This window comes from Oryzias latipes, chromosome 18 (assembly GCF_002234675.1).
Source record: "Oryzias latipes chromosome 18, ASM223467v1".
Classification (NCBI taxonomy): domain Eukaryota; kingdom Metazoa; phylum Chordata; class Actinopteri; order Beloniformes; family Adrianichthyidae; genus Oryzias; species Oryzias latipes.
The window spans coordinates 4,254,578-4,281,715 of record NC_019876.2 but is presented as its reverse complement, the minus strand read 5'-3'; the positions used below and the strand labels follow the sequence as shown (position 1 = coordinate 4,281,715).

General features: G+C 41.6%; 1 protein-coding gene across 1 annotated transcript in view; it reads right to left on the bottom strand.

The window, feature by feature from the left end:
• Positions 1 to 27,138, bottom strand: part of LOC101169488 (short transient receptor potential channel 5) — a 275,758-nt gene that overhangs the window by 179,374 nt on the left and 69,246 nt on the right. Inside the window, exons 9-11 of the mRNA XM_023948991.1 lie at positions 11,997 to 12,134; positions 10,346 to 10,544; positions 6,943 to 7,082 (exon numbers count right to left, since the gene is read on the bottom strand). Of these exons, the coding sequence (XP_023804759.1) occupies positions 6,943 to 7,082; positions 10,346 to 10,544; positions 11,997 to 12,134 (477 nt within the window). The remainder of the gene's footprint in view (positions 1 to 6,942; positions 7,083 to 10,345; positions 10,545 to 11,996; positions 12,135 to 27,138) is intronic.

The following is a 27,138-nucleotide window of genomic DNA, read 5'->3' as shown; positions in this document are numbered from 1 at the left end:
TTCTGACAAACTGAAGTGGAATGATTCTCACAGAGTGAGATCCCGGTAAAAAAAAAAAATGCTTCAAGATTTTTTTGTTTTTGCCCTTCGACAAACAAAATCTTTAAGTTTAAATGTTCAAACATTTAAAGGATCATATAAGGTCTTATTCAGTAAAGATTTAAGTGTGTCATGTACTATATGTATAAGTGCAAATAGGTCTATTAACTAATAGAGTAAATAAAATGACAAAATGCAGATGCATATATATATATATATATATATATATATATATATATGCATATACATAGCAGCTATCCAAACTGGGTGTTAAATGTCTGTGTACATATTTGAGTCTATTTATATCTATATCTGTCCAATGTAAGGTTGTCTCATGTTTATGATATTCTCACTTAAATTAGGATCCAAATGGTGTTTAAAATAGAGGATTTGCTGAAAATTGAAGGTTCAATTTACAACTTTGAAATTAAGATAATAGTGCAAACAGGTTCTTTTACAAATGCTCTTCACACCGTACAATTAAGTGAACTCTGGTGTGGTTCACTACAGTGAGATTATAAATGGACTATCCGAAGAGAGGGAGGGATTTAAGTGAAAATGGAAAATACAGCATGGATGTAAGGAAGCAAAAACAAACTGTTCGTCTTGCTGGAACTTGTTTTCAGTCAATACCTCCATTAACAGACGAATGTTGCAACATTTTCAGCTGGATTGGGTTTCTCATGTTTAATGAAATGAAAAATCAAACCAAACCAAAGAAAAGTTTGACTTTTTTTTCCATTTAAACCAAATCCACGCCGGTGTTAAACTAGAAACAAACCCTCAGTTACAAATCTCTCAAGGTAAAATGAATACAAGAATAAAATACTCTCGGTTTAGTCGCAAGTATGAATTGGGACCTTTTAAGAATAAACATTTGAACAAAAACAAACCAACAGTTCATTGGATTTACAGACAGAGACTCCTGATGTCCCTAAAAGCCCCGTCAGTACGTCTCTTGTTCTTCTTCTCGTGTTTGTATTACTTCTGTTTGTTTCAGTCGTGGCTCAGGAGTCCCTCGTTCATCTGTCAGCCCCGCCCATCATCTTCCTCGTTCGTGACCTCCACCTCATTCCAAATTCAACCGTGAGGCTTCTGTCTGCTAAGCTCCGCCTCTGCAAGCTTCCGCTCCCAAAAAATTAATGAAAGTGCATTGGTGTTATCACGCACACACACACACACACACACACACACACACACACACACATGCTTGATAATGCCAATGCACTTTCATTAATTCATACTCTCTTGCACGTTCCCTCTCGCACAATGACAGAGCAAAGAGTTGCGTGCACTCCGGAGGATTTCAGACGCTGATGAATTTTTGAAAGCAGCAGGAAAAAACATAAAATGGCAGCAGCTTCTGCTTCTGTTAGCGTGTTTTCTGCTCCGTGCATGTATGTGAGTATGTGTGGCTGCAGCATGTGTGTAGGAGGACCATCCGCCATCACATCTAGCTGCAGATGGCCCAGACGTCTGGAATGTGTTCGCCTCTTCAAGACAAGCCTTAGATGAAAGAAGAGGAGTTCGTGCAGCAAAAGGATTATTTTAGGTTTTCAGTCCTTAGGACAATCTAAGGTCACTTAAATGACTACACCTAGTTAAGGGATCCGCTTTATCTGAGGACTGGAGCGAGGGAGTATGATGTCACCCATGGAAAATGGCTTTTGGGAGATGGACGCCGCCATGTTGGAGACAGAATCCACAACATATTTATTTAAATCTAGAAAATAATCTCCTTTAAATAAATAAATAAAGTCCATCGTGAAGGGATTTGGCATCCACACATTGGTTCACCTAAATCTTTGTCATTTTTGTCACCTGAAGTGGAAACTCAAAAAAAAAAGTAAATAAAATGTTCTTCACTGTAAATAAAACCAAAAACGGAGTTTGTTTAAATCAGGGGTCTGAAACCTTCAACCCCTTAAAGAGCCATGTAGGTTGATTTCTGGCTAAATTCTTACTATTACTTACTGTTATTCTTACTTTTAGGATACATTTAAATGAACTATTGTTTTTTTTGGCATATATAACAGTTCAATTAAAGCGTAAATATTGAGAAAAGCAATTCCTAAACATGCAACCAAAAAAACCCAATTAAAATCCATGAATTTGTTCAAAAATAGAAAATCTGCCTTTTCTGCGGTAAACGGCGCTCAAATGTTGCCAAAACTGAAATTTCAAGTCCCCGTAATGCTGCTTTGTTATGATTTGTTTTTCTGTTTTGTCATGATTTAAGTGATGCTTGTCTGAGTCTTATGTACTGTAAAGCAGAAACATGCTGTTTTTAAACTGTCAGATAAACTTTATTCATTTTTTATGTGTAATAAATCAAATCAAATCAACACGTTTTAATTCAACCTGTGATACCTACTGACCTTCAACTGTTAGCGAACGAGTTTTATAAAGTTACAGTTGGTTTATTTGAAGTCTTTTTTCCACTTCACTACTTTTGTTTACTTTCTAGTTACTTTTTAAAATAAAAATAGACATGATATTTTTCTTTAACCATGAGAGCCACAATGGAGGGGCAAAGGAAGCTTCAGGTAGCAGACCCCTGGTTTACAAACTAAACTCTTTGGAGGTGCTTCATCCCCCACAAACCCAACACTGGCTCTCGATTCTTATGCAGTTTGCTGAAAGTCTTTGGAAAATTGATATCGAGGAGGAACTCTTGACCACCCAGCTAACAGATAACCTGCTGTTTCTGTTTTGTTAATGATGGCCACATTTTCATGGGCACTCCATCTGAGAATCTGAATGATTGCATCATCTGCATATTTTTTCCATTCACTGTTAGACGAAACACAATTCAATTAAACAGAACAAATTGGTCTCCTGCTGACGAAGCACAACATGGATGTAATGAAGCTCAGAGGAGGACATATGCAGAGTTTCTGAGTCGATACTATTGACTGAAATTTAACCTGGACTGAGTGACCCCCCCCCCCCCCCTCCTCGGCATTCTAGACAGACCAGAATAACTGTCCTTGCTCTTTTTTTAACATGTTCTTGCTTATCTTCTTTTTTTTTCTGCAGTTCAAATTGGTCAGGTTGGAGACTGACCAATCAGATCGCCTCAATGACAGTGGGTGGAGCCTTCTGGCCCCCCAACGTTCAAAACCTTTCATTGACAGATATTCAAGTGGTAGGGGTGTGGCCTTCCAACAAGCTCACTCCCAATTAGCTGGAGTGGTTGCCATGGAAATGTTGACTCCCACCTATCACTGCCTAGTGACAAAGTCTGGCTCAAACACGGCGGCTACTGAATTGACTTCATTTGGTTAGAGATGGAAATTAGTCCTTTTCTTTGGGTGACGACACACACTCGCTTCTTCCAGTTTCTTTTTACAGTCGATGGTCAATACCTTAACTAGTTTAACTACGATCCTTCTGGATCCATTCAGAGTAAAACAGCAAAACCGTATTTTTCCTGCTGACTGATTGTGGACCCACCACATGGATCTCTGTTAGCATGTCTGGTCATCATTTGTTCTCCATGGCTATGTTCTCACCCTAACTACTAAAAAACTATATAAAGCGTCACTATGTAATGCCCTGGATTTTTAAAGCAATTCGGACACCATGCTAACTACTTTTTTAATTTTTTTAAACGGTGAATATGACGTTAGCAATTTCACCAATTTCCTTTTGAAACGAGTATTTATGACTCCACTGTCCTTTGAAGATGAAAACGTTGATGGTTTATTAAAAAAATACATTTAAATACCTTTTTTTGGCTAAAATTGTTTTGACGCAATGCATTGTGGTCTATTTTCGCCAATTAAGTGAGCATCAATCAAATCAAATCAAATCAAACTTTATTTATTTAGCACTTTTCCTATGAAAGCAAAACACAAAGTGCTTGTGATGCTCGCTGGTTTTCACAAATACTTCTGGCTAGGGCACTCGATTTTGGAATAGTACATTAGTACAGCACTACAAATGATGAAGGCGCTATATAGTGCACTATGGAAAGAAGGAATTGGGACAAAATCCGTGTTTTTTTATTTTCTTTTCACTCCAATGAAAATGGTGTTTTCTGTGTTTTTAACATGTGTTTGTTGCATTTTTCTGATGATGGAGGACATGTCTAAAGAAAATCAAGTATTTCTTCATGCAAATCGTTGTGAATTGTGTGGAGCATTAAAATCCACAGTTTCTCAAATAATAATTCATATTGTTTTGCATAATGTTTATGGAATCCCATATAACTATTCCCTTATATTCACTTCAGCCCATAACGCCATTTCATAGCGTTTGCACCGAGGCTGTGGGAAAAATGACAGGCATGGGTTGTTTTGCAGTTAGAAAAGAAGGCGGAAATTTTGCGGATAAATATTTTTGCACTCATCGAGGCCATGAGAGAGTTGCATTTTTTGTATTAGGCAGTGGATTGGGAGCACTGGGGGAACGCGGGTAAACTTGTGTTTAGGGAAGCACAGACTGTGTGAGGCTGCTGATGCTTCTGAGGATGACCTCGCTATAACACCTGCATGTTCGTTGATGAAGAAGAAAGTGACCAAAAGAAAAAAAACAACTCAGTTTTTTAATGAAAATTGAATCAAAGTCGTACGAACGCTCTGGGTTAGGATAAAGACGAACATCACCCAGTAGGATCCACACAAAACCTACAGCCCTATGGGTGCTTCCTTGTGTGAGCTCCAGGCCAATCTCTTGGGAGAAAAAGAGAGGCGCTTAACACCTTACGTGGTCATCCTTACTATATGTACTTTTTAAGTGGCTAATGACCTCCTGTTCCGGCCAGAAAGATCATTTACACTTTCGTTGTTCAGTGGAAAAATACTGAATTACGTTTTCATAGCCTCCCCAATTGGTTTCAACTGGTTTGCAGCTCCTTGTGCTCCTTAGGATTCAATGAGCGGGTTAACCTAAGCAAAATGAGGAATTAAAATGAAATATATATATATATATATATATATATAACAAATGATAAAAGTATCAAATGTATTATATAAAAATCTAAAAAGTCTTCATGCTGCAATGGTGTGCCTGTCAAAGCTCTAGTTGTCTGATTCGTCTCCAAATTGAGAAGCGGATGAAAAGATGGCATTTATAAAAGATCGTGTTTGTGATGATGTAGAAAATACGCTAGGCGGGCTACAAGCTCCCTGCTGCTCCATTCCGAGTGCATTTCAGAGTCCACTTGCAGACGACTAGATCCATGTAGGTCTTTGTTTTCTCCTCCGACCATTCGAGCCGTGGCTCAGAAGTGTACGTCTGGATAGCTGTTAGGCTACGTTAGGCTAATGTGAGGCTGGGGGGGGCTCTCAGGTATTGGTGACAAGACAGGGGGGGTGGGGGGAGGAAGCGAGCAGTCCCGCCCACAACTTAGAGGTGAACTGCTGCCGCTCTGCAGAAACTATGTTCTTAAATTTAATCAAAGAATGGAATAATCATATTCAAAAGACCACTGGAACAATTTGAAATAGATCCAAAGATGATCGGAGTGCGACTTTAACAGAGAATGTAGCATTAAACGATGAACAGCATGAGCTGTCCGTTAATACCTGATTAAATTGTCAAGTATAATATTAAATCAAATCAAATCAAACTTTATTTATATAGCACTTTTCCTATGAAGGCATAACACAAAGTGCTTAATACCAGTGCTTAATGGCCACATGGAAGGAACTGTGCACATTAAGGTCTTCTTGTCTTTGGGCCACACGCCTAAGTCAAGTGTTTCCACCAGACTCCAAAGCTGAATATGAATTCTTCTCCAGGCCTCTGGCTCCTGCCTATTGCTCCAATCGTAGGGGCATTTGGAGCTGTAGTGGTGTCCCAAAGCATTTTTTTTAAGGAGGAGCCGTAGCGACTTAAGACTGGGTATCCATCCGCCGGTGACTGATCTGTGGCGCCGGGGAGAACCCCATTTTGTCACTTGGGTGCACTCTGAAGCACAGAATTTGACACTAAAAGTATTGAGTTTTGTTTTTTTTGCACGACTTTTTAAAGTTATGAAACCGATGTTGTTAATTTTTGAGCCCAGGCAGCTTCACGCTAACCTAGAGAGATTATTCATGATGTCATCGAGTGGTAGTAATGCCATGTCTCTGCTTGGGGGGCTAAATGTAGGGGTAGGGAGAAGCCGTTGGGGTATGGAAGCAACCTGGATTTGGCCCAAGAATCCACACTCCGCTTCGATGGAACATCTACTCTACTCTCTGTTTGGCTTCTCTGGATTTTATGAACCGCTGTTTTGTTGATTGTTTCACACGATAGAAAATCCTTTATAACTCATAAGCTCTTCAATAGAAAAAACACAGTTTATAGGCTGCTTGTAGCGGAGTCGCTTCATTCTAGATTTATCATCATAAAATAGCGTTTTTATTTGGAGTCTAGAAGTTGAATTTTACTTTAAGCCTTTAAACTGGTGCAGAAACTTTCCTATCAATCACTCGTCTACAGATCTCTCCCCTTTATGCCAAAGATGGTTTAATCCAAGTCCTGCCAACATTGTGTTCCTGGTTGAAGGTTGGGCCCATGATGCTCCTTTAAACAGTCAAAACAGATTTTTGCCAAACATCTGCAGGGATGGGCTTTTCTTCAACTCTTTTGCCTGTATATTCTTCTCCCCCTGTATATTTTCTATTTATTACTTTATGGTGCTGCTACTACTACTACTAAATTTCCTTACGGGGATTAATAAAGTTGATCCTAATCTTAAAATGAACTCCAACTCAGAAAAAAGGATAATCTGCAGGCATCTGCAAACACAAAGACCCCAAAAGTGTAAATGTTCCTCTGCAGAATGCACGGATCCATGCTTTCCCGCTGCCGTCAGCCCCGTCATGAAACATTCATTACATCATGAACTGACATGAGGTGCTGAGGAGCCCCCATCGCTGCCGTTCTCCTCCTCACGCCAGCGGCTCTTACCTTCACGTACGCCACGATCTTCAGAGAAATGGTGGCCAGGTACAGAGAGTTCATGGCAAAGTCCATCAGGTTCCACCAGTCGTGGATGTATTCCGTGAATCCGCCGTCCCACATCTCTTTAATCTCGGCCCAGATGAAGCCTGTAGAAAGAGCACGCAGAGCATGCGGTTGCTTATTGACAGAACTGGACAAATGGACCGATTAGAGACGAGCAGTTGGGAGAGGTGATCTGAACGTAAGCAGAGACTTCATTCCTGCCAAAGACGTCCACAAATCTGTCCAAGTGGAAGCCAGAGTTGGTCAGTGAGCAGCTGCTGGAGGAAAGATGAGTCCTGGGTGGATTCTTTGAGGGACGGAGGAGTATTTGGGGAATTAAAGCCTTCCAGTGACGTTAACACTAAGCAGCTCTTGGAAAAGAGGTTTTTGGTTTAATGTGGAGTGAAGACAGATGTGGATGAATTGTTGTTTTGTTTTGTTTTTTGCATTTGCAAGTGACAAAGAAAATGATAAAGGATGGAGAAAAGAGTAAAAACCTGTGACTATGATTGGATTGCTGTTTAATTTAGACTTGTCTTAACCACTGTGAAGACGTTTTTTAAGCCTGAAGCCATTTTTTAAGTTCACACGGGACTCCAACCATACGTCTAAATCCCCAGAGACGTCAAATTTACCAGACGTCCCTGATTGGTCAAAGTTCAACTGGTTTAACTTTCCACTTATCAATCAATAGCCGCATGTTTTGTATGTTTAGTCCCAAAAACGGTCATATAAACTTGCGGAGCAACATGTGAACGCGGGAGTTTTTAACTGAGAAGCCCGAAACGTGCTCATACACACATTTCCATAGATTGTAAGTGCTTGTACGCGTGTTGCCGAGGGCGACGTGGACATAGCTTCAGTCACAACTGCTCTTACCAGGGGATATGGGTAAAAAATGGTCAAACCCGTGCGGGGAACGCAGATGGCCAGCACAACATATCAAGGCCTTAGACCGATTGACGAGGCCATAGAGAAAAATCTACATTTATTCTACGGGTTTTATGTGTTTTCCAAAATGAACCCTTTTACTGGTTCAAACCAGTGCCTCCTTCCCTTCGGACACATAAGTAACATGTTTAACTCCGCTGAACTGTTCAATATCTTCATTTTGCTGTGTGAGAAGTCATTCCATGAAGCTCATGTGGAAGAGCACAGTGGGGAAAAAAAGGCCTGTACTGAGGACTGAAACCCCAGAGTCTGCGTGTTAGTTCTGTCTGACTAACTCTAAATCTTTTGAAATAATTCATGACGGTTCAAAATTAATATTTCCCCTTTGCAAGCCCTCACTTGAGGCTTGTGTGAGGAACGACTTTGGGATAAACCATTAAGTTGGCCGTATCCCTGCGGTGCATTTATGCAGCTTCCTTTGACTGCATGGAAAGATGAGTAACCAGTTAACCCATGACTGTCTTTAAAGCTTGTTTTACCTAAAAAGTCACTCAGACTTCAAATGTTTTTACAACTTATTCATGTTTTTTAACTCTTGTGAAGAAATCAAAGAAAATTTCTACATAAAATATTTATTATTCCTGTCAAATTTAATTGACGCATTTGATTTTTTAACCTCGAGGGTCAAATTTGGACTTTGTTGTTTTTTTTGGCTGCTGTTAATCGCTGCTTCCCAAAATGAAAAAAACTTTTTTTCCCCGATTGTTTTAATTTGTTTAATTAACTTTAAAAGCCATGAAGAAAATTGTTGTTGACTTTAGCAAACAACTTTAGTTCAAATATAACTTTTCAACAAAAATATAATGTTTCAGTGAATTTATGTAAAACTCACAAAAAATCCAACCAATATATACTTTTTTTTTTTTATTTGCAGAAAGAGGTTTGGTGCGGCTTATAGGGTCCATTTAATAACAGAAATGGTCAAGACACTGAGTGGAAACAAAGCTTTAGTTTAATATTTGTTACAATTTTAGAATTAAAACAGAACTTGAATAGTAATTCATGTTTTTCCATCCATCTTTGGAACTCGCTGAATCCCTTTCAGTGTCATTGAATACGAGAACTGGACTAAGTGAGTGGGATGTCACCCATAGCTCCAACCAAAGGAAACCAACTCAGTCGGCTTTTTTTTTGCAGTACTTCCATGTCAGAGTCAGAAATTGTCGGTAAGCAGTGGTTGGTCCAAGTCAACATTCCTATGACAACCACACTGGCCAATCAGGGGTGAGCTTGTTGAAAGGCCACACCTCTACCACACGAAGTCAGTCAAAAGGTTTTGAATGTTGGACCTAGGGGCCCAGCAGGCTCCACCCACTTCTAATGAGGCATTTGATTGGTCAGTTTACAACTTGAATATCTTACATTACAGGAAAAACAATTAAAAAAAGAGGATTATCAAGAACACGTCAGAAAAAGGTAGCAGAGCTAGAGAATGACTGAGTAATAGCTTTTTATTTCACTTCCTGTTTGGAACGCCAGAGGGGAGGGGTCACTAGGTCCAGTTCTCGTATACAGTTGATGGACATGGCCGACCTCTGAATCTGTTTCCATTTCCTGCAGGCCTTGGGTGTCGCAGCCGGAGAAAAGATTGGTCTCTGCGGTGAGCAACCAGATAAGGATGCAATCTTTCAAATTTCTCACCCACCCTACCCGCCCACCCAAACCAACTCACAGAGACGCAGCACCTCCTCCGCACGCTCTCAAAGACCACACAGTGGTGAAGATCCACTCTGAGGCGTCTCAATGAATAGCAATCAGGCGAATAATAAGAAAGGCATAAGTTGTTGGATAGTTTTTTTTTCTTCTTCCTTCATTTAATTTGCTCTGGATGAGGCTGTGGAGCAGCGGCAGGCTGAGCACTGATTCAGTCTGGAGTTTAAATGTAAGACATTTATTGAAGAAAAACTACAGAAACAGAGAAACAGGCTGGTATTCATCGTCTCCAAAAACATTTGAGATGTTGTAGTTTTAATTTGAACGCTAAAGTGTGACTCTTCACTGCCAAAGCTTAAAGCTAAAAGCGTTTTTACTGACGACACATCTGAATTGGAACAAAAAGAAAAAAAAACAGAAAAGTCTTGTGTGCATGTGATATGCAAAAGCCCGTAAGATCTCCTCAAACTACGCTCTGACTGCGCAGTCCACACTATTTTGGGTAGGTAAAGAAAACGTAGAAACCCGTACGACAGGCCTGCGTCTCACCTAAATCACACCTACGTGTTGTATAAGTGCTCACTATGACCCGTGGTCTATGCATGAACATTTTCTCTCCACAGGTTTGCCCCGCAGACGGCCCATATCCACCTATAGGGGCAGTGGTAACAACGGCTTTATGGACTGACAGAAAACTAAACTGTTTAGCCCATCTTTAAGAAAAAAGACGTGCTTTCTGACTGACATGGAAGGAAGTCCTTACCCAGCACCCACGGAAGGATCATCCACTCCACAACAGTGGGCGGGGGCCCCTGCATGTGCAGGTTGGTGCGGGCAATGTGCTGCGAGGCCAGCAGCAGGAGGAAGAGGAAGGTCAGGTAGGACGCTGTGTGACAGATGAACTTGATGAAGGGCTTCTTAATGAATCGCCCCAGCGCGCTCTTTGGAGCCAACAGGTAGATCTGATGAGCAGAGGTAGAAAAAAGACACAAAAAAGTGGGGCAGATGTAAAAGAAAATAGGATAAAAAGAAACCAAGAAAGATGTAAAGTTAGGTTTATGATTCTCTTTCATTTTACTAAACTGACAGATTTTAGAAAGTTATCAAAGACTTTCATTTGACAACGAGTGGAATGATAAGCTTTAAAGTTTTTTTTATATTTGTACGGCTGGTTTGAAGCTACGTTCACCTCGGCCTTTGCAACTGCCGTTCGGGCGACCCCCTCTTAATGAACCGTTTAAGTAAAGGTCTGCAAAACCCGCGTTTCAGGCGTCTGCCTTCAAACCCCCCCCACCAACACATCGCCACAGCATCTTTTAGCTCAGTTTTCCGGCTCTACGTACAAGCCAGGTGTTCATTGAAGGGGCAAAGAAAGTTCAACCAGTCTTGAACATCAGCTGAACTTTGACCCATCAGGGACTCGGGTTTAGTTGTTGAGTTGCACAGATGTGAGTTCTCGCGGTGCGATTTGAGCGCCGGTCCGGCAGCAGCGTGGTTTGGGCCTCGTGGCACGTCCACAGTTTAAAAATCGGAACTTTGCCGAGGAAAACACATCGTATCAACCAATTAGGGACTCAGCTTTGGGCATGTAGGCGTGCCCAATGACACTATGAGCGGGTGGAGTCAGAAACCCACACAGTGATATTTTTCTTATTAGCATTGAGACAACACAAAAAAGTTCCTCTACTTTGAATCTTATTTTATTTCTGTCCTCTGACTAACAGAGAGACAGAAGTACAAAGCCGCCATCATTCAGACGCAGCTCCTGCATCCTGAAAAAACTATGGGAGCATCTTTGATTTGGTTTCAGGTCTCCAAGAAGGATTTTAGCTGGATCATTCGTTTACATGAAACCATTTTTTTGTTAGTTTAAATAGCTATCTATTTTAGGAGACTGGACGGGATCCAACACACTTCGGTTTTAGTGTTTTTGCTTTTCTGATACATTTTCTTCCAAAAGTCCCAGTGAAGTGTGTTCTACTGCACCACTAGGGCTTTAGACGGGATTAAATGTAATAACAAGCTATAAAGGAAAAAGCAGCAGGAGACAGCTGTACAGTATTAACCAGTGTATCATGAGACAAACGCTGGAGCTTAACCTCTCCACACATTCATTTATTTCCAGGCATGAATAATGTCCCGTGTTGCTTTAAGGTAGACACTAAGTTAAGGTCATTTTGGAGCTGAAGTAGTCTGATGCATATTTGCATCAGTAGGTGTCAAGGTGGTAAACCTTCCTTTACTTACACACATTAACACAAGGTCAGAGCTTTGTGTCTGTGAGGCTGTAAACTCTAAAACATCAGGGAATCTTTTAAAAAAATGTTTTACGACTTTATTTTTGGGTAGAAATGAAGTCAAAGTGTCTGGAAAAAACAAAAAACTAAAACCTGAAGAGCGTGGATTCTACTCACCATGGAGAAAACAGGAAACAACAGTCCGATGATGAAACATGTGACCAGTTTGACGGCCCAGTGGTGCCGCCTCCAGCCGGGGAAGCCGTCGTACCACAGCGTGGCCAGCAGCTGCTGGCAGTTCGGCTGCGCCACAAACTGAAAACAGAGGAAGGACAGTCCTTAAAAACAAGTAGCATCAACCAAAGCAGATGGTTTGGGGCGGAAATAGACCAAAAACTATCCACTCTGTGGACATCCTTCGAGAAAGTACAGCTAAGTTGTTTAAATCAAGCCTTAGAATTCTCTCTGGGCTGAAGAATAATGTACAGTTTTTGCTTTTTTTTGACGCGCTGCGTTTAACGACCAAGTCGCGCTTGACAGTGCGCTGAACCTTTTTCCTTCAATGATTTGTGATCTTCACTGGTGTCCATGGATTACATGAAATCTTTCCACCTTTATCCACCTTTGTCTTGGTAGGAAGAACACGTCAATGTAAGGGGGGGGTCATCTAAGATAGCACAAGGGTTAAGGCTGTAGGCTGTGGACAGCTGACTTTAATACAGTTAAATAAACCACTGACTTAAAGGAACTAAAATAAACAAACATTTAACTTTTTATAAAGTGAATAAAGTAAAAATTCTTCCAAATAAGATGGAAGTTAAACATAAAACAGAATTTAAGGTAAAAGAAAGGAAAGAAGGGCAGAAGGAAGGCACGTGGGCAGACTAAAGTCAAGGTGTCGATGAAGTCAGTGAGAAAAACTGAACAAATAGAAGTCAGAGATGACATCCTGCCTCGTACAAACTTCATTGTATCCCCCAAATACTTTCCCCCAGTTCCCCCCATGCACTCAAAAAACTGCTTGCCCATCCAGCGCCGGTCCATTTATTCCTCCAAAGGCTTAGACTTCACTCTGAAAGCCTTCTCCGTCGCTTGAAAAAATATGTCCACTGAATGACAAATGAAGATGTGTGACAGACGAGAGGCTGAGTTTGAAGGCGCTCCAAGATGCCTCGGATGTGTCACATTCAGCCATGCATGTTAACGAGATGACATCATTATCAATGATACATGACAGCCATTAGCGCGATGCTTCACCCAGACGTTCTTTACACTCGCTTCCTCCTGCTTGGAGATGGGGAGGTCGCCGAGTTGTAGTGTGAAGGTGGTGGCAGTAGCCGGTGTTTGTCCATCAGAGTTCATTCGTGCTGCATAGGGGCAGAACTGATGGGGTTCAGATGGGACTGGATCTGGAGGGATGACTAGTTAAATTTTAGTCCCATGCACCCGTAATGGGGGGTTGACCCGTATGTTTTTTTTTGGGTTGTTCGTAGTGGGTCATAGAGAAGATTGGACGCATCTTTTCATAACGTCTCTTGGAGCACAGTCACCTCAAGAGACGTCTTAAAAATGGAACGTACCGTTGTCAGGCATGCGGTGAGTGTATTTTGAATAATTCGTAGGGTTTCTGTACGGTAAGGTGCACACATATGACGTACTGGTGACGCTGTTGTACGGTGTCCTTAGTAATGACTCTAGTCGCTACTATGATGATAGTAAAGACAAATTTTGTACACACATGATGTGCAGGTGAGTGTCCCCTTAAGACAACGCTAGAATGTCAATTATTTCCATTATGATCGATTTTCAAACAGTTGGGACTTTCGCGATTTAAAGGAGACGCTATCCACACGTCACTGTCAAATCCTGGTCCCTGATTGGCCAAAGTTCAGCCTGGATTAACTTCCAACACTCGCTAAATGGATAGGCCCTTTGTACGTAGAGCCTGAAAGACATTTTATAAACTTGCATGAACACGAGAGTTTTAAACATGGAAGCCCTAAATGTGTGTTAATGCGTGCTTACAAAGATTCTTCATAGGAAGTGGCTACTTGAACACACATATCAGAGCCCTGCGTCAATGTAGCCTTACTAATCCTTGTGTGTTGTATAAGTGTTGTTTACTACGACCTGCCTCCTGCAGAACACCCTGGAAAAAAACATGTACCAACGCCTTTAGGGTTCACCGAGCAGTCTACGACCTTGATATCCCAAATGGGCCACCTGCGTACCCTGTACAGGTTCTTACATATTCACCTGTAGGGGCAGTTGTGACCATAGACTATATGGGAATTGGATTGAGTGACCCCTACCCCTGGTGTTCAAAACAAGAAACCAAGAAACCAAAATCCTAAAGACGTCTATAGAGAAATAAACAGCTGTTAGTCAGTCATTCTATGGGTCAGAAGAACCATTCTTGGTCTGATACTTTTTTTTTTAAATGTTCTTGATTATCCTCTTTTTTTATGGTAGTTTTGCAAGTTGGTGACTGAATTGGCTTCATTTCACCAGACCAGGAGTAAGGCGTTTTCTATGGGTGACATCACACTCGCTCATTCCAGGTCTCCTATACAGTCTATGATTGTGGCTAAGGCTCTAGCTGGTTAATGAGACTCATCCGTACAGCCAGGTTTACACACACGATGCAAAATCTTCATCTAGGACACACTAGAGCCTTTCCTTTTATCTCTCCGCTGCCTTTTTTTATGTAATCCTGCCCCCCTCCTCCCTGCTTTTCTTTCTCCTCGTCGCTCTCTGATGTTTTTGTCTCTCTTTCAGAACTTCAAAAGTTAAAAACAAACAAACTCCAACATAAAATGTGTATAATGGTTAAAGTTGTGCTTCATAAGCAAAAGGGATTCATGCGGAAATAAACTTGAGTTTCTACTGAACAAACTTGCAGCAGTGGTCATGGGTTGCGATGGACACTAAGCATCGACAGCAAGTTAGAAGTTCCTGATTCAGGAGCCTTTAGAATGTAGGAACTAATTCAATTTTCGTTTATTCTGTGACGGAGTAAAGATACGGAGTGAATATTTACATATTGGTGCAACGTTTCGGATTTAGCGGAACCAATTTTCTCAGATTTCGTGCCCCTGCGATCTAGAACGGGTCAACATGCTGAGAAGGCTCTGGAAACTCCCTGCCTGAAATCTACTGCACACCCTGTAAGGAAGCAGCAGTCTGCAGACTCCTGGGTGCTGTTCAGGAGGTGTGGGACATCGGAAGAGTCATTGAAAAAAAGCTGCTTGTCTGTCTTTGCACAAAAGGAGAACCGCTCTCCTCCAGATTATCTCCCGTCTACTTACTCCTCAAACCTCAACAACTGGCAGGAGCAGCGGCAACACCATCCTGAGTCAGCGGTTGCTCTCATCTGGGAATTCAGCGATTGTATTTAATTATAAAGATGAAATGATAGAAGAGGAAAAGGGGATGAAAGAGGGAAGCAGAGAAGTCAAACCAAGGAGGTGGCTAATTCTTCATCTCCCCCTCTTCCTCCTCTATGTCTCACTAATCCTCCTCCTTCACCTTCAGAAGCCCCCAGCTTCTCCTCTTTCCATTTTTCCTCTTTCCTTTCATCCATCCATCCTCTCCTCTCTTGTTCAGTGACTTCTTCTCCTCCTTTTTAAGCCATCCCAGTCCTTCCCTGCTCTTTCTAATCCTCCTGCCTCATTCTTTTCTATTTTCCTCGTTCCTTTCTTCTAACATCTTCATCACTCCTTCTGTTATCCTTCACCTCCAGTCCCTCACATTTCCCTCCAACTCTTTCCATCTTTCGCTCCCTGTTCCCCTTTTTTTCCCCCCTCGCTAGCTCCGGTTTGGTGTGCTGTTGCCATGGCAGCAGTATGCTAATGAGGGAGCATCTCTGCTCCGCTGACAGTAGAGCTCCTTCTTTCCCCCGTTTGGTTTCAGGAAAGGTTCTCTGCTCACACCGGGTCCCTTCAGAACCGGAAACAGAACATGACATGGACCCTTACCACAGAAATGATGCAAATAAGTTCTGCACCATCAGCAAATACACATTTCCACGAGCCAGCTGAATTTTCCCCACCGATGACTAATGAAGTCGTCCATTCAGATGGCGAGCGGTGAATTTTCTCCTCCTGATTTGCATGCTGGGTAAATTTCCTCTGCGAGCTGGATCGGAAAGACACGGTGGATTGGGGAGCAGCTCATTTAGCAGAAGTGGAGAGTTTTTTGATTTGGTCTGATGTTTCCATGAAGGGTGGCGAACAAACTGGACACAGAAAGAACAAAAAACTGCTTCCTGAAGGTTCTGCAGTCCGTTAGCCCAGATCTAACTTTCTTTTATTCAGCTAAAATGACCCACGTGAACTTTTTTCCTGAATGCAACAGACGTTTCTCCTTTTCTCTCTAAGGAACTCAGCTTTGGTTTTGCCTTTACGCTGCTGACACTTTAAGGCAGGGGTATCAAACTCCAGGCCTCAAAGGCCGGCCCCCCAGCTAGTTTTCCGGAAATCCAGCGTGATCTGCTGCTGAGTTCCTGCATCAGGTGTGCTTAGCCAACAGGGAGCTTCAATGGCAGGTTGGTTGCAAAACATGTAGGCCTGGATTCTGACAGTCCTGCCTTAAGCGTCAGCCACATGCACCTTTGCAGACCTTGAAACATATTGTTAAACCAGGACAAAAGATCAAGGTCGTAGAGCGCTCGGTGAGCCCGTAGGGCTTAAATGCTGCGAGCGACATGTCGTAGTGAACACTTATACAACACGTATGGGTAAGTAAGGATGAAGAAGGTGAGACTCAGGTGTGCCATATAGATTTTTTTCCTGATTTTACTCCTCCCAAATCCTGCAGACTGTGCAAGGAGGCCCTAGTGCTGTTCACGTGATGATTGCACACTTCTTCTGTGCAGCCTGATATTAGAAATGAGGAATTTAAGCAATCAAAGTGCAGTTTGTGTCGACATCCTACGGGAACTTATACCACATGCACATCCCGCATGTGCGGCCAGTAAGGAGCCAGCACTCACACCTTAATAACTATGGAGTGTGGCATGAATAACAGCATACCACATACTTGACGATACACCCACACAACGATGGTACACTCCGGATCGTGACCTCTTGTATGGGTACATGTGACTAAAGCTTTCAGGGGAGCGCTGGTGTGTCTTGTAGCTTGTCCAGACACCTTCAGGAACATCATGAAAATGGATTGTACCATTGTTGAGTGGGTGATAAACATATCGTGAAGTATTCGTAAGGCTAAAGTACCTTTACTTATGATGTGTGGGTGATGCTCTCAAACGGTGCCCTTACACTACACATCGTCAGTTGGGTGTAAGTACTTGTTCCTTACTGAACAACAGCAAATACTGCGTGCACGGTGTGAGCTCGTGATACGTAAGCACCCATAGGATGTCCACACAAACCCCACTCTGATTGTTGTTCCCTGAGTTCCAACGGTCAGGCTGCAGCGCAAAGAGCGCAGACTTATCACGTGAACAACACTGATGGCCTCAGAGCACAGTTTGCAGGATTTAGGGGGTTGAAAAATAATAAAATCCATACAACACGCCTGCGTCTCACCTACCTCATCTGTAGTTTAAGTGTTCAGCATGCCCGCAGAAAAATATGCATGAATATTTTCTCCCTACAGGCTTACCAAGCGGTTTGCCACCACGATATTCCGTGAGGGCCACCTGGGTGCAGTTGTGACCAGAGCTTTACACAATCCATGGATTCATAGAAAACAGCTTTCCAGTAAACAGATGAGCTAAAACAAGCCTTTAGATTTCCTCTTTTCTGCCCAGTTTTCCTCTTCAAAGTACCACTCGGCCAACATGACGGCATTTCCAGCCCATCTAAAATTAAGGTGGGCTGAAAGGGGCTGGAGGATAGTGACAAGTCTTAAACTTTACCTTGGTGCGCTCACGGCACAGAGACAAAGTCTGCTCATGCTAATCTAGCAGCAGCAGCAGCAGCAGCAGCAGCAGCCTTACATAAGACCGGCTGCAGAGACCTGCGTTTAAATATTTAACAAGAGGGAGAAACAAAAGTCTCTAAGTGATATCTGCTTTTTCTGAACCAGAAATGCATCCCATTTCTTTGCACCATAAATCAAGAAAATTTAAAATACAAATTTATTGGTTAGAGATTGGAGCAAATTTGAAAATAATAATAGAGCAAAACAATCTCAAATATTATGAGGAATCATTAAAGGTGTTTTATTTTTATTTATTTTTTACCAAATAGATGATTTCTGTCTGTTGAGACAGTGTCCCTGGACTCTGCTGTGGACCAAACAAGCATACGAGAACCAGGTCTGGGTTCTCAAGTGAACTCTGGTGCGGTTCACTTCAGTGTAAATGCATCCCAGACTTTCCACTGACCCACATGAGGAAAAAAACCAAAGAAAATGAAAAACATAAGCTGCGATTAGAGTCAGAAAGCAAAGAGTTCCCAGCAGAAATAATAGAAACCAAAGGAAAATGTTAGAGGTAAATGTAGAGCGGGGGAGGGGGAGGGGGGGGTTCACTGATAAATGCTCATCAGAGGACAAGATGATGTTTCCTGTTCTACGTTAAAAAACAACAACTAATGACTATCTAAAGGTCACCAGAAATGTCATTGACTTCAGTCCGTAATGAACATTGTCGACTCATTTGTGTGTCGTTGCAAATGAGGAGAACAGCTTCCCCAACGATGCTTTCACACAAACGGTCCAACAAAAGTCGGTTCTCGCGTAGTTTTCCTTCCATCTCTGCTTTACCTTTGTTCTGTCTACAGACCGCCTCTGTTTTGTCTGTGGTTCACCTTTGGTGTGTCTTTATTTAGTCTTCGGTCCACCTTTGTTTCGTCTGTGTTTCATCAATGTTTTGTCTACTATCCATGTTTGTTTCTTTCTTGTCTAGGTTTATTTTTTCTCTGTTTCCCCTTTCTTCTGTCTCTGTTTTGTCCTAATTTTGTCTACATTCCATCTTTGTTCCATCTCTATTTGTCTTTGTTTTACCTACTTGTTCCTTTCTTGTTTAGTTTTAGTCTTGTCTACAGTCCACCTTTATTCTATGTCTGTTTTGTCTAAATGTCTACATTTCGCTTTTGTTCTGTCTTTGTTCTATCTCTATCTACTTTTCACCTGAGTTCTTCTCTGTCTCCTCATCATTCTGTCTCTTTAGTTTTTCCAAAATTCACTACTTATTATATTAGGTATTTTTCAGTTAAGTTTTCATCATCTTCAGTGCTAAAAAGAAATGTTTTTGGACAGCGTTGCTCCGTAATCTCACAATCACTGAAGCAAATTCAGGTTAAATGACACGACTGCAGTAGGAACGTAAAACTCCAGTCGTTGCAGAATGTGAGACCTGCTGGTGACATCACCCTCAACTGGGACGATGAGCGCTAGTGCCGTGGCAGAAATGTGAATGCATCTTTTTTTGTTTTTTTTGCCGCTGCTGCCGCGGCGGGGGTCTTGGTGTGGGGATGGCTTGGTACTCTTTCCCCCCTCCTTCTTTTTACATTCCATCATCCACTTTAGAAGAACACACAGACCCACTCGAGCACAGGTGCTATCTACCTTTACACTAATAGTCTGAATGATTAAATGAAATATTTCACTTGTTGGTCCAAATGCACAAGTATGCGTGTGTGAACATCAGTTGTATTGTGTACATGTGGACATGTTTTGTATGTGTGCATTTATGGAGCCCACACATATATTTGTGGAATTTTGGTGTGTGTGTGGACAGGCCCCGCCCCCTATTGGATTTATATCACTTATAAACCTGACTGTAATGATTGTAAACATCCAGCAACATTTCCGTCCGGTCCAACAAAAGACTGTTCCACATACGAGTAAGATGAATAAAGTTTAGACTAAATTACAAAAGAGGTTTATTTAAATAAACACCTAGTGTGTCAAACGTTTCATAACCCCTATTGTAACAGTAAAATATGTCCAACACAAGTAAGAGGCTTTCAGCTCTCATCTGTCTGCTCAGCTGTTAGACAGGACAAGTAAAAAAAGAAATGTAAATGCATCTGCTGTAAATCAAAGTATTGTTCACATCTGTCGCCATGTTTCTGAAGGACTTTGGAATGAGTAGGAATAGAATAGAAACAGTGTAATTGCAAAATCGTGTTTTTTCCACAAATCTAAAATATTGATTAAGCTTTGCGCACATGCGTGATGGAAACCCAGCCAGTGACAGACGTCAATTGTTGATGCCATTTGATGCCAATTAAATTTTTCTTTTACAGTTCCTTCAAAGTTGGACGATATATTGGGAAAATGTAAAAAGATTGTGAATTTATAGTTGACAAAAATAAATAAGTTCTGAGAAAATCTTCCAGACCCATCGTGAAGTCCTTATTTCATAGTCTTTATCCTCTAAACCTCTGTTAGTTCTTTATGCTTCATGTTTAGTGTCCGACCCCACAAGCTGCAGAAACAAAAGCGGCAGAGAAAGCATGAAAGTCTTTCGAGCATTAATAACTGCTCGGCGTCCTCCAGCAGAGGCTCTGGGGAGGCGGCACGCTGGAAAACTTGGTCAAAACGCTCCAAACTCCCTTTATATTGGACTGCATATGGGGGGGGGCTCAGCTGGGTTCTGATGACTCATGCTAACCCGACAAATGAAGCTGCAGGCAGGAGCGACACGACTTTTACATAATACTGCTGTTGTTCAGGAAGCTTCTGCAGGTGACGTCCAGAGCGACGCCGTTGTTACACAAGAAATCCAGAAATCCAGCTCCACTGTCGCTATTTCAACATAAAGGTTGAGAGAAAAACACGCTTTCAACTCTTCTGACATTATTCCATGAAAGAATCTCCGTCGGTCTTAATTCAAACATGTTTTTTTTTGGGGGGGAATAAAAATGAACAAAAACAGAGTTTATAATAATGTTTCACTAACTGTTTTTTCACAGATTTGGTTATAGAAACTTCTTAGAGCTTCAATATTTAAGCTTTGAATGATCAAACCCAAACATTGTTTTTCCTGGTATCTAACAATTTTATACTGTTGAAAATGAAAAGAAATCAAATCAAAAAACGTCAAATGATCAGCCTACGGTATCTGTCTTTGTCTGTTAAACTTTATCACACCACAAGCTCTAGATTCTTTACCCCTTTCTTGAATGTTAACCCTTAGTAGTCTTTGAAATCACCGGAGTTTACCAAACACATCAGGAATGACACAACCCCCCCCCCCCCCCATTAGTATTGCTTTTATTCAACTTTAACACGAAGGTTTCAAAAGGTTTTTAGCTTTAAAATCACAACTTAGTGTAGTTTATGTTGTGGAAATTTACATGGTTTTTTAGACATTAGTTTCATAGTTTTGACCTCAGTTTTACTTTCTCTTCTGCTATAAACATAAAGACATTTGGTCAGAGTTTTTTTTTATTATTATTGCAAAAAACAAACAAACATCTGCTTGGAATTGAGTTTTTTTTTTGGACATGTTCGGCTTCATTGTGGAATTTTTTCTAATATTATCAAAAATGGATCTTCAAACAAATAAACTAGGGTTGTAAAAGCTTATTTGTAAAAAAAAAAAAAAAAAAAAACTCCACTGACTATTTAAGCCAACATCAATGCATTTAGTGTAAAGAACTGAAGACTCTTGCAGGTCAAGGTCATCAATCGTTGGTCTAACAGTGTTTTAGTCCCATTTTGAGTTCAGCTTTCCCAAAAATGAGAGCGAAGCTCATTGGTGGATGATCAGGAAGGCACAGGGTTAACAGAAAGTCACGGAGCGCGCTCCTGCAGGAGCTCTGGAAGCCGCCTGCTGCGTTCTGCTCGGCTTGACTGATCAGATTAGGGCGCGTTTGTGTGGATTCGTGTTGTCATCGGGTTTAGCCGAGCCTGCTTTTGTGCCTGAAACAATAGAGAATGTGTTGAAGACCGTGAACATAAAAAATGGATAAAAATGAGATAGAAAAGGAAAAGAAACCTGTGAGCAAACAGAGCAGATGATGCTGTTTTTGTGAGGACCGGTTAGAGAACTCCAAGGACGTTCTGATCCACCGCTTGAGGAGGCTTTTCGAGATGTAACCGCGCTTTTTCTTCAAGGTCAGAGTTCGCATTGGGGTGAAATTTGGGCAGAGATAACTGCTACGAGTTTGTGAGTCGCTATCATTGGGAACACGTGTTGATGGATTCATTAAAGCAACACTGCATTTGGATGCAGTGAATAAAACATGAAAGACAGCCGTTACATTATTCAGCCGTTCACACACCAACATGCACACACTCAACCTCTCTTTGTGCGGTCACATTCACATCATTTGTTGCCTCAATCCAAACGCAACTTTGTTCCCAACAAGGTTTGTTTGTTTAACAAATCATATCGATAAGAACACACACACACACACACACACAGCATTCAATATTGAGACCAACGTTACTGTTGAAGAAGACTGCAGGTGTTTGAGACTAAAGCAGAGAAAATCTCTCCTAAAAGATTCCCGAACAGGAAGCCCACATTAAAAGTCTTCAGTCTTGGCACACTGGAGCTGAGAACCAGGGAGGAAGTTATGGGTGGAAACAGGCTGAAAATAGGTCAAACCTGTACGGGACACGCAGGTGGTCCACACAAAGTTGTACACAACACGTCCATCTCAAGTGTTTATGCACATGCCTGGTTATTAGGGAATTTTGGAGAACTGAAAGGATTGTAAAACATAACATTCCTATCATACCTGCTAGGTGTTTTTCCCAGAAGACTGTGATGCCGATCAAATATTTATACTGAACATTTTACTATTGGTGGCTAAAAATACCAGCATCACCATCTGTAACGGAACGGAAACAAAGAATCAAATACATGTAAATACACGAAAAATGACAGCGACTCTACAACAGAGTACAGATGTCATTGAACGTTGATGGCCCACAGTTAAACTTTATTTGGGGTTGTGGCTGTTTTTGCACCTTTCTTCATGGTTGTACAAGTATCTGTTTAACTGAACCACATGTCTCATCTTGCCTGAATGCCATTGTGTGTTTTAACTAGAACAATGACTGTACGCTATATTGGATTGGGTCTTATGGTCGAACGCCTCTCAGAGAATTGTTGTTTGTTATGTGTTGTGATGAGAAAACAAAAATAAAAATGTTCACGAACAGTTTTCTCTAAGGACGTGCCGCAGTCCAAAGGTCGTGAAGTGGGTGAGGCACAGGTGTGTCATAGGGATTTTTAAAGTATCCTCCCCCTTGAATCCTGTGCAAGGAGCCTGTTAGTGGTGGTCATGTGATCATTGGCTGCAGCCTGACTGTTAGAAATGAAGATACTCCCCCCCCCCCCCCCCCAAATTCTTCAATTCCTTTATCCTTTGGTGTAGAGAATGAAGATGGCGAGTCTAAACCCCATCCGCTCTGACCCGTTCTATATACAGTCAATGCTTGAAAACCATTCATGCAATGAATGTAATAACAGTGGATCTTCAAGCGGTAAAAGGCACCTGATAGACGTTACTTGAGTAAGCACTTCACTCCTGTATATCAACACAAGACTGCTTTTCTCAGCTTCAGAATCTGTTGGAATTACGTTTATGGTGTAAACGCTTGATAACAGTTGAAGCTGCTGTAATTCGCAGAACGTCAAAAGTGCTGTAGTTTAACCCTTTACTACCAGAGCTTCAACTACACTGTTGAAATTTATGGACTCCTGTAACTCAACTTAGGCCTTAGTAACACAAGGGTTGAGCTGTACAGGATTTTGGGTTGTCTGTTACTGTGAAGGGCGTAAAGAGGAGCGGCCCGCATCTCAAGGATGGTTTGCAGTTCCTATGGGCGTCCTGATTGTCGTGCATCGTGGTAAATGTATCAAAACGTATTTGCAAGAGTATGCATGCACTTCTGATGTACAGGTGATGCTGTCGTGCGCTGCCCTTACTCTAGTCATCAGACTACATTCTGTCAAATCTCTTCATTTATAACAGACGGCTTCTATGTAAGGATCAGACACTTGCACTGTTGCCTGCAGCAAGCCCGTAGTAATAAAAAGGTCCTCAAATATTTTCTCTCAACAGGTTCAGCGAAATTTTTACAACTTTGATTCCCGAACAGGTTTGCCCATTTTTCCCCATTGGGGCAGTTGTGGCTGAGACTTTAGGTGGCGCCTGTGACATCTCCAGTACTGAAGGGGTAAACAGGTTTTTGTTCCATCACCCTGGTTTAAAGTGGGTGTTCCCATGCAGTCTGTAATGAACGTCCTCCATCGTTTCTCTGTGATTGCTGTCATTTATCAAACTGTCACACAAACTTAACCTTTTCTCGTCCTTCCTGTTCCATTCCATCTCCCATTCCCATTGAACGATGAAAATACACTTTTTTTTAAACATCTCTCTGTCTTCATTTGTGTCTTTCCTGCCGGTCTGTGACAGTGGAGTCAGCCTGAGCAGGTTTACGTGTTTCCTGCCTGTCTTTCTCCTGTCTCACCACGTTTCGCTCGTTCCCTCCTGACCCCCACAGGCTGCTTCCACTTCCTGTTATGTGAAGTGAACACGATAAAAGCGGGAAAATCCTGAGAGTTCCGGTCCTCCTGACAGACTTGCACGCGTTTAGCTAACAGACAGAACCATAACCCAGAATTAGCCGCGTTGGCTGTTGATTTCCTGCCAGCATCTCTCAGCGTTTTAAGACCAAACCCTTCAGGTTTGCTCTCACTGCAGCATTGCAACATCATTTGCATATTTTGGTTCTCAATGCCAAGCCCCCCCCTCAGCTGCAGCAAATCATGAATATGGACACATCTGGGCTGCTTTGGAAAGCCTCCAAGCTTGGTGGCGTCTCTCCTGTGTCGCCCCAAACATGCACACAAGACGGATGCTGCAAACAACCAGTCAGTAGCAAAAGGGTGATTTATTGCTCCTTTCCTTTCATCGATCTCTCTGGAAGGGCTTCAGACTTCCTGTTGTAATTTACAGTTTGGGTTTTTGCTGTATTTTCAATGAAAATTAATTATAAAAAAACCACTGAGAGAATCATTAAAGCAAAGTTTATGAATTTCACACCAAAACTGTTAGCAGCTTATAGCCACTTTGAACTTTTCCTGTCAGTTAGGCCTGCACAATATACCGCAAATTTATCGTTATCGCAATAACAAGCTGTGCAATATGCATATCGCAAAAGACAGCAAATTTGCAATAAATGGTTACCTTAAATGTGGCCAAACAATCTTATGGCAGCTTAAAGTGTTAAATGGATTAAAAGAATCCCTTTCTGCATTTGACCAATCAGATGGACCCCTTCACGTTGTTAAATTTAATCGGATGGCGCCCTATTATGTTGTATGTTCGCCTCCTACGTCAACAAGGGTCATTTGTAGTATAATTTTTAAGCTGTTGCAATGGAATGGGAATAATATTTTTGGTTGTTTTGCTAATTGTTTATATACCGCAAATTATATCGTTATCGCAATATTAATTACTAATATCGCATATCGCAAGTTTTCTTCATATCGTGCAGCCCTACTGTCAGTTATTGCTTTTATATTACTTCTAAAAATATCTGACCTTAAATACTCCTGGATTCTTTTTTAATTGCATGTTTAATACAATCTTCTGGATTCAAAGAAACAACTGGAAACTGTTTAGGATTTAGAGCGTTTGCGTCTCACAGGGTACGTTTGATTCGTTGTCGGGAAAACAAAATTCATTCACAGTCAACTGGGCATTTTTCTATGCGGGTTGGAGGTCGGTTAGTTTGCAACGGGATGAGAAAAAAAGAGGACTGAGCACTATTGTGATTGATAGTTCAAGATACAAAACAGAAAAACAATGCAAAGGTGGAAGTGAAACGTGCAACAAAGAAATTCAGTTCTATTTGAAAGAAGAACAATGGATGGAAAATGTTGAAAAGGGAAAATTGCAATGAGGATGAAGATGTGCAAGCTGAGATTAGAAGGGGAGTAGAAAAGGAGGAAGAAGGAGGCTGTGCTTTTAACAAGTTCAAATATTTTTTCTACATTTTAATTTACAGACAAGATTTCTTCTCAGGTTCATTTATCTGCATAAGTGCTGTAACACTTCATTTTAACAACAATTTGATTCATATCATAATTTGTGTTTGACAATACGATTCATATTGCTATTTATTCATTTTGACAAATCAGATTCACTAAGTTAAAAGTCGATTTTTAGCCAAAACTTTAACTGACTCAGACAGAAATTCCTGCTACTGAACTGTGAAGTTTTCCAGATTCTTGGATTTCTTCCAGATCATCAAATGTAAATGAAATATGTGTCCAAACTAACAAGTAAACAAGAATGAATGTCAAATCCATTCACATTTTGGTTTCCTAAAGTTCAGCCCACGTCCAAAGAATCCAAAGGGAACATTCTTAGCCCTTGTGCTATTTCGTGGGGTCCAGATGACCCCACCCCCCATGGTTAACCTGCCTTGGAGGCACTTCCAATGAAAACTTCATGTAAATGCACGTTTTAGGCTCCCAACTCTTGCATTTATACATCACTATGCAGGTTTTTGAGTTCCTTTTGGGGCTTTTTGTGCAAAATGCCCGGCTATTGAGCTAGAGTTAAATCAGTTGAACTTTGATCGATCAGGGACTCGGATTTGGTATCGATGTACGGGAAGCTCGGATGTGTCAGCCGCTTGAAATGTGAGCTGTGAAAGAAAGAGCCTGGAGAAGCTTCAAACTTGACCAAGTGAGAGTTCACAGGCCAGTATCGGGTGGTGACAGTCCGGCGTGAACACGTGATGGTAAAGAATGACGTCTAGCGCCTTCTTGAACGCGCATCACATCCCTGGTGTGAACGGACTATTTACTGGGAATTCTCTGGTAGATGAGTTTGCTGCCATGAACTGGCTGGTAATGGGTTTTGTTTTGATAGCATCAACCTCTGAAAGTCAGAAAGACTCTTAAAACATCGTCAAATAAACTCTTAAACCATCGATGAAGAGTTTTTGCGATTATTCCCCCCCCTCTGATCTGTCCACCATGTTTTGCCGTTTGTCTCACCTCTAGCCTTTCTCTTCCTCCCTATCATGAAGGAATTCCTGTACGTTCAGCGGCAGCTGATGAACTCAGGGCTACGTCTTCATGCGGCCAATTAGAAGCAGTTTGGCTGCTGGTTTGTGAAGAGCAGCGGTGTTTGTGAGCGGATCTCTTCGCGGCTCAACACTAATCTCAGTGATTAATGTAAACAGAATTCCTATTTAAATGCCATCCTTAATGGCTGCTGTATTAAAGCCTCGCCGCCTTCAGCTTCTGGGGTGTGTGTGTGTGTGTGTGTGTGTGTGTGCGTGGGGGTGTGTGTGTGTGTGTGTGTGAAGGGACGTCGTCTCAACCCGAATGTGGTCATCATTCATCTACTCGTCTCTGTTGTTC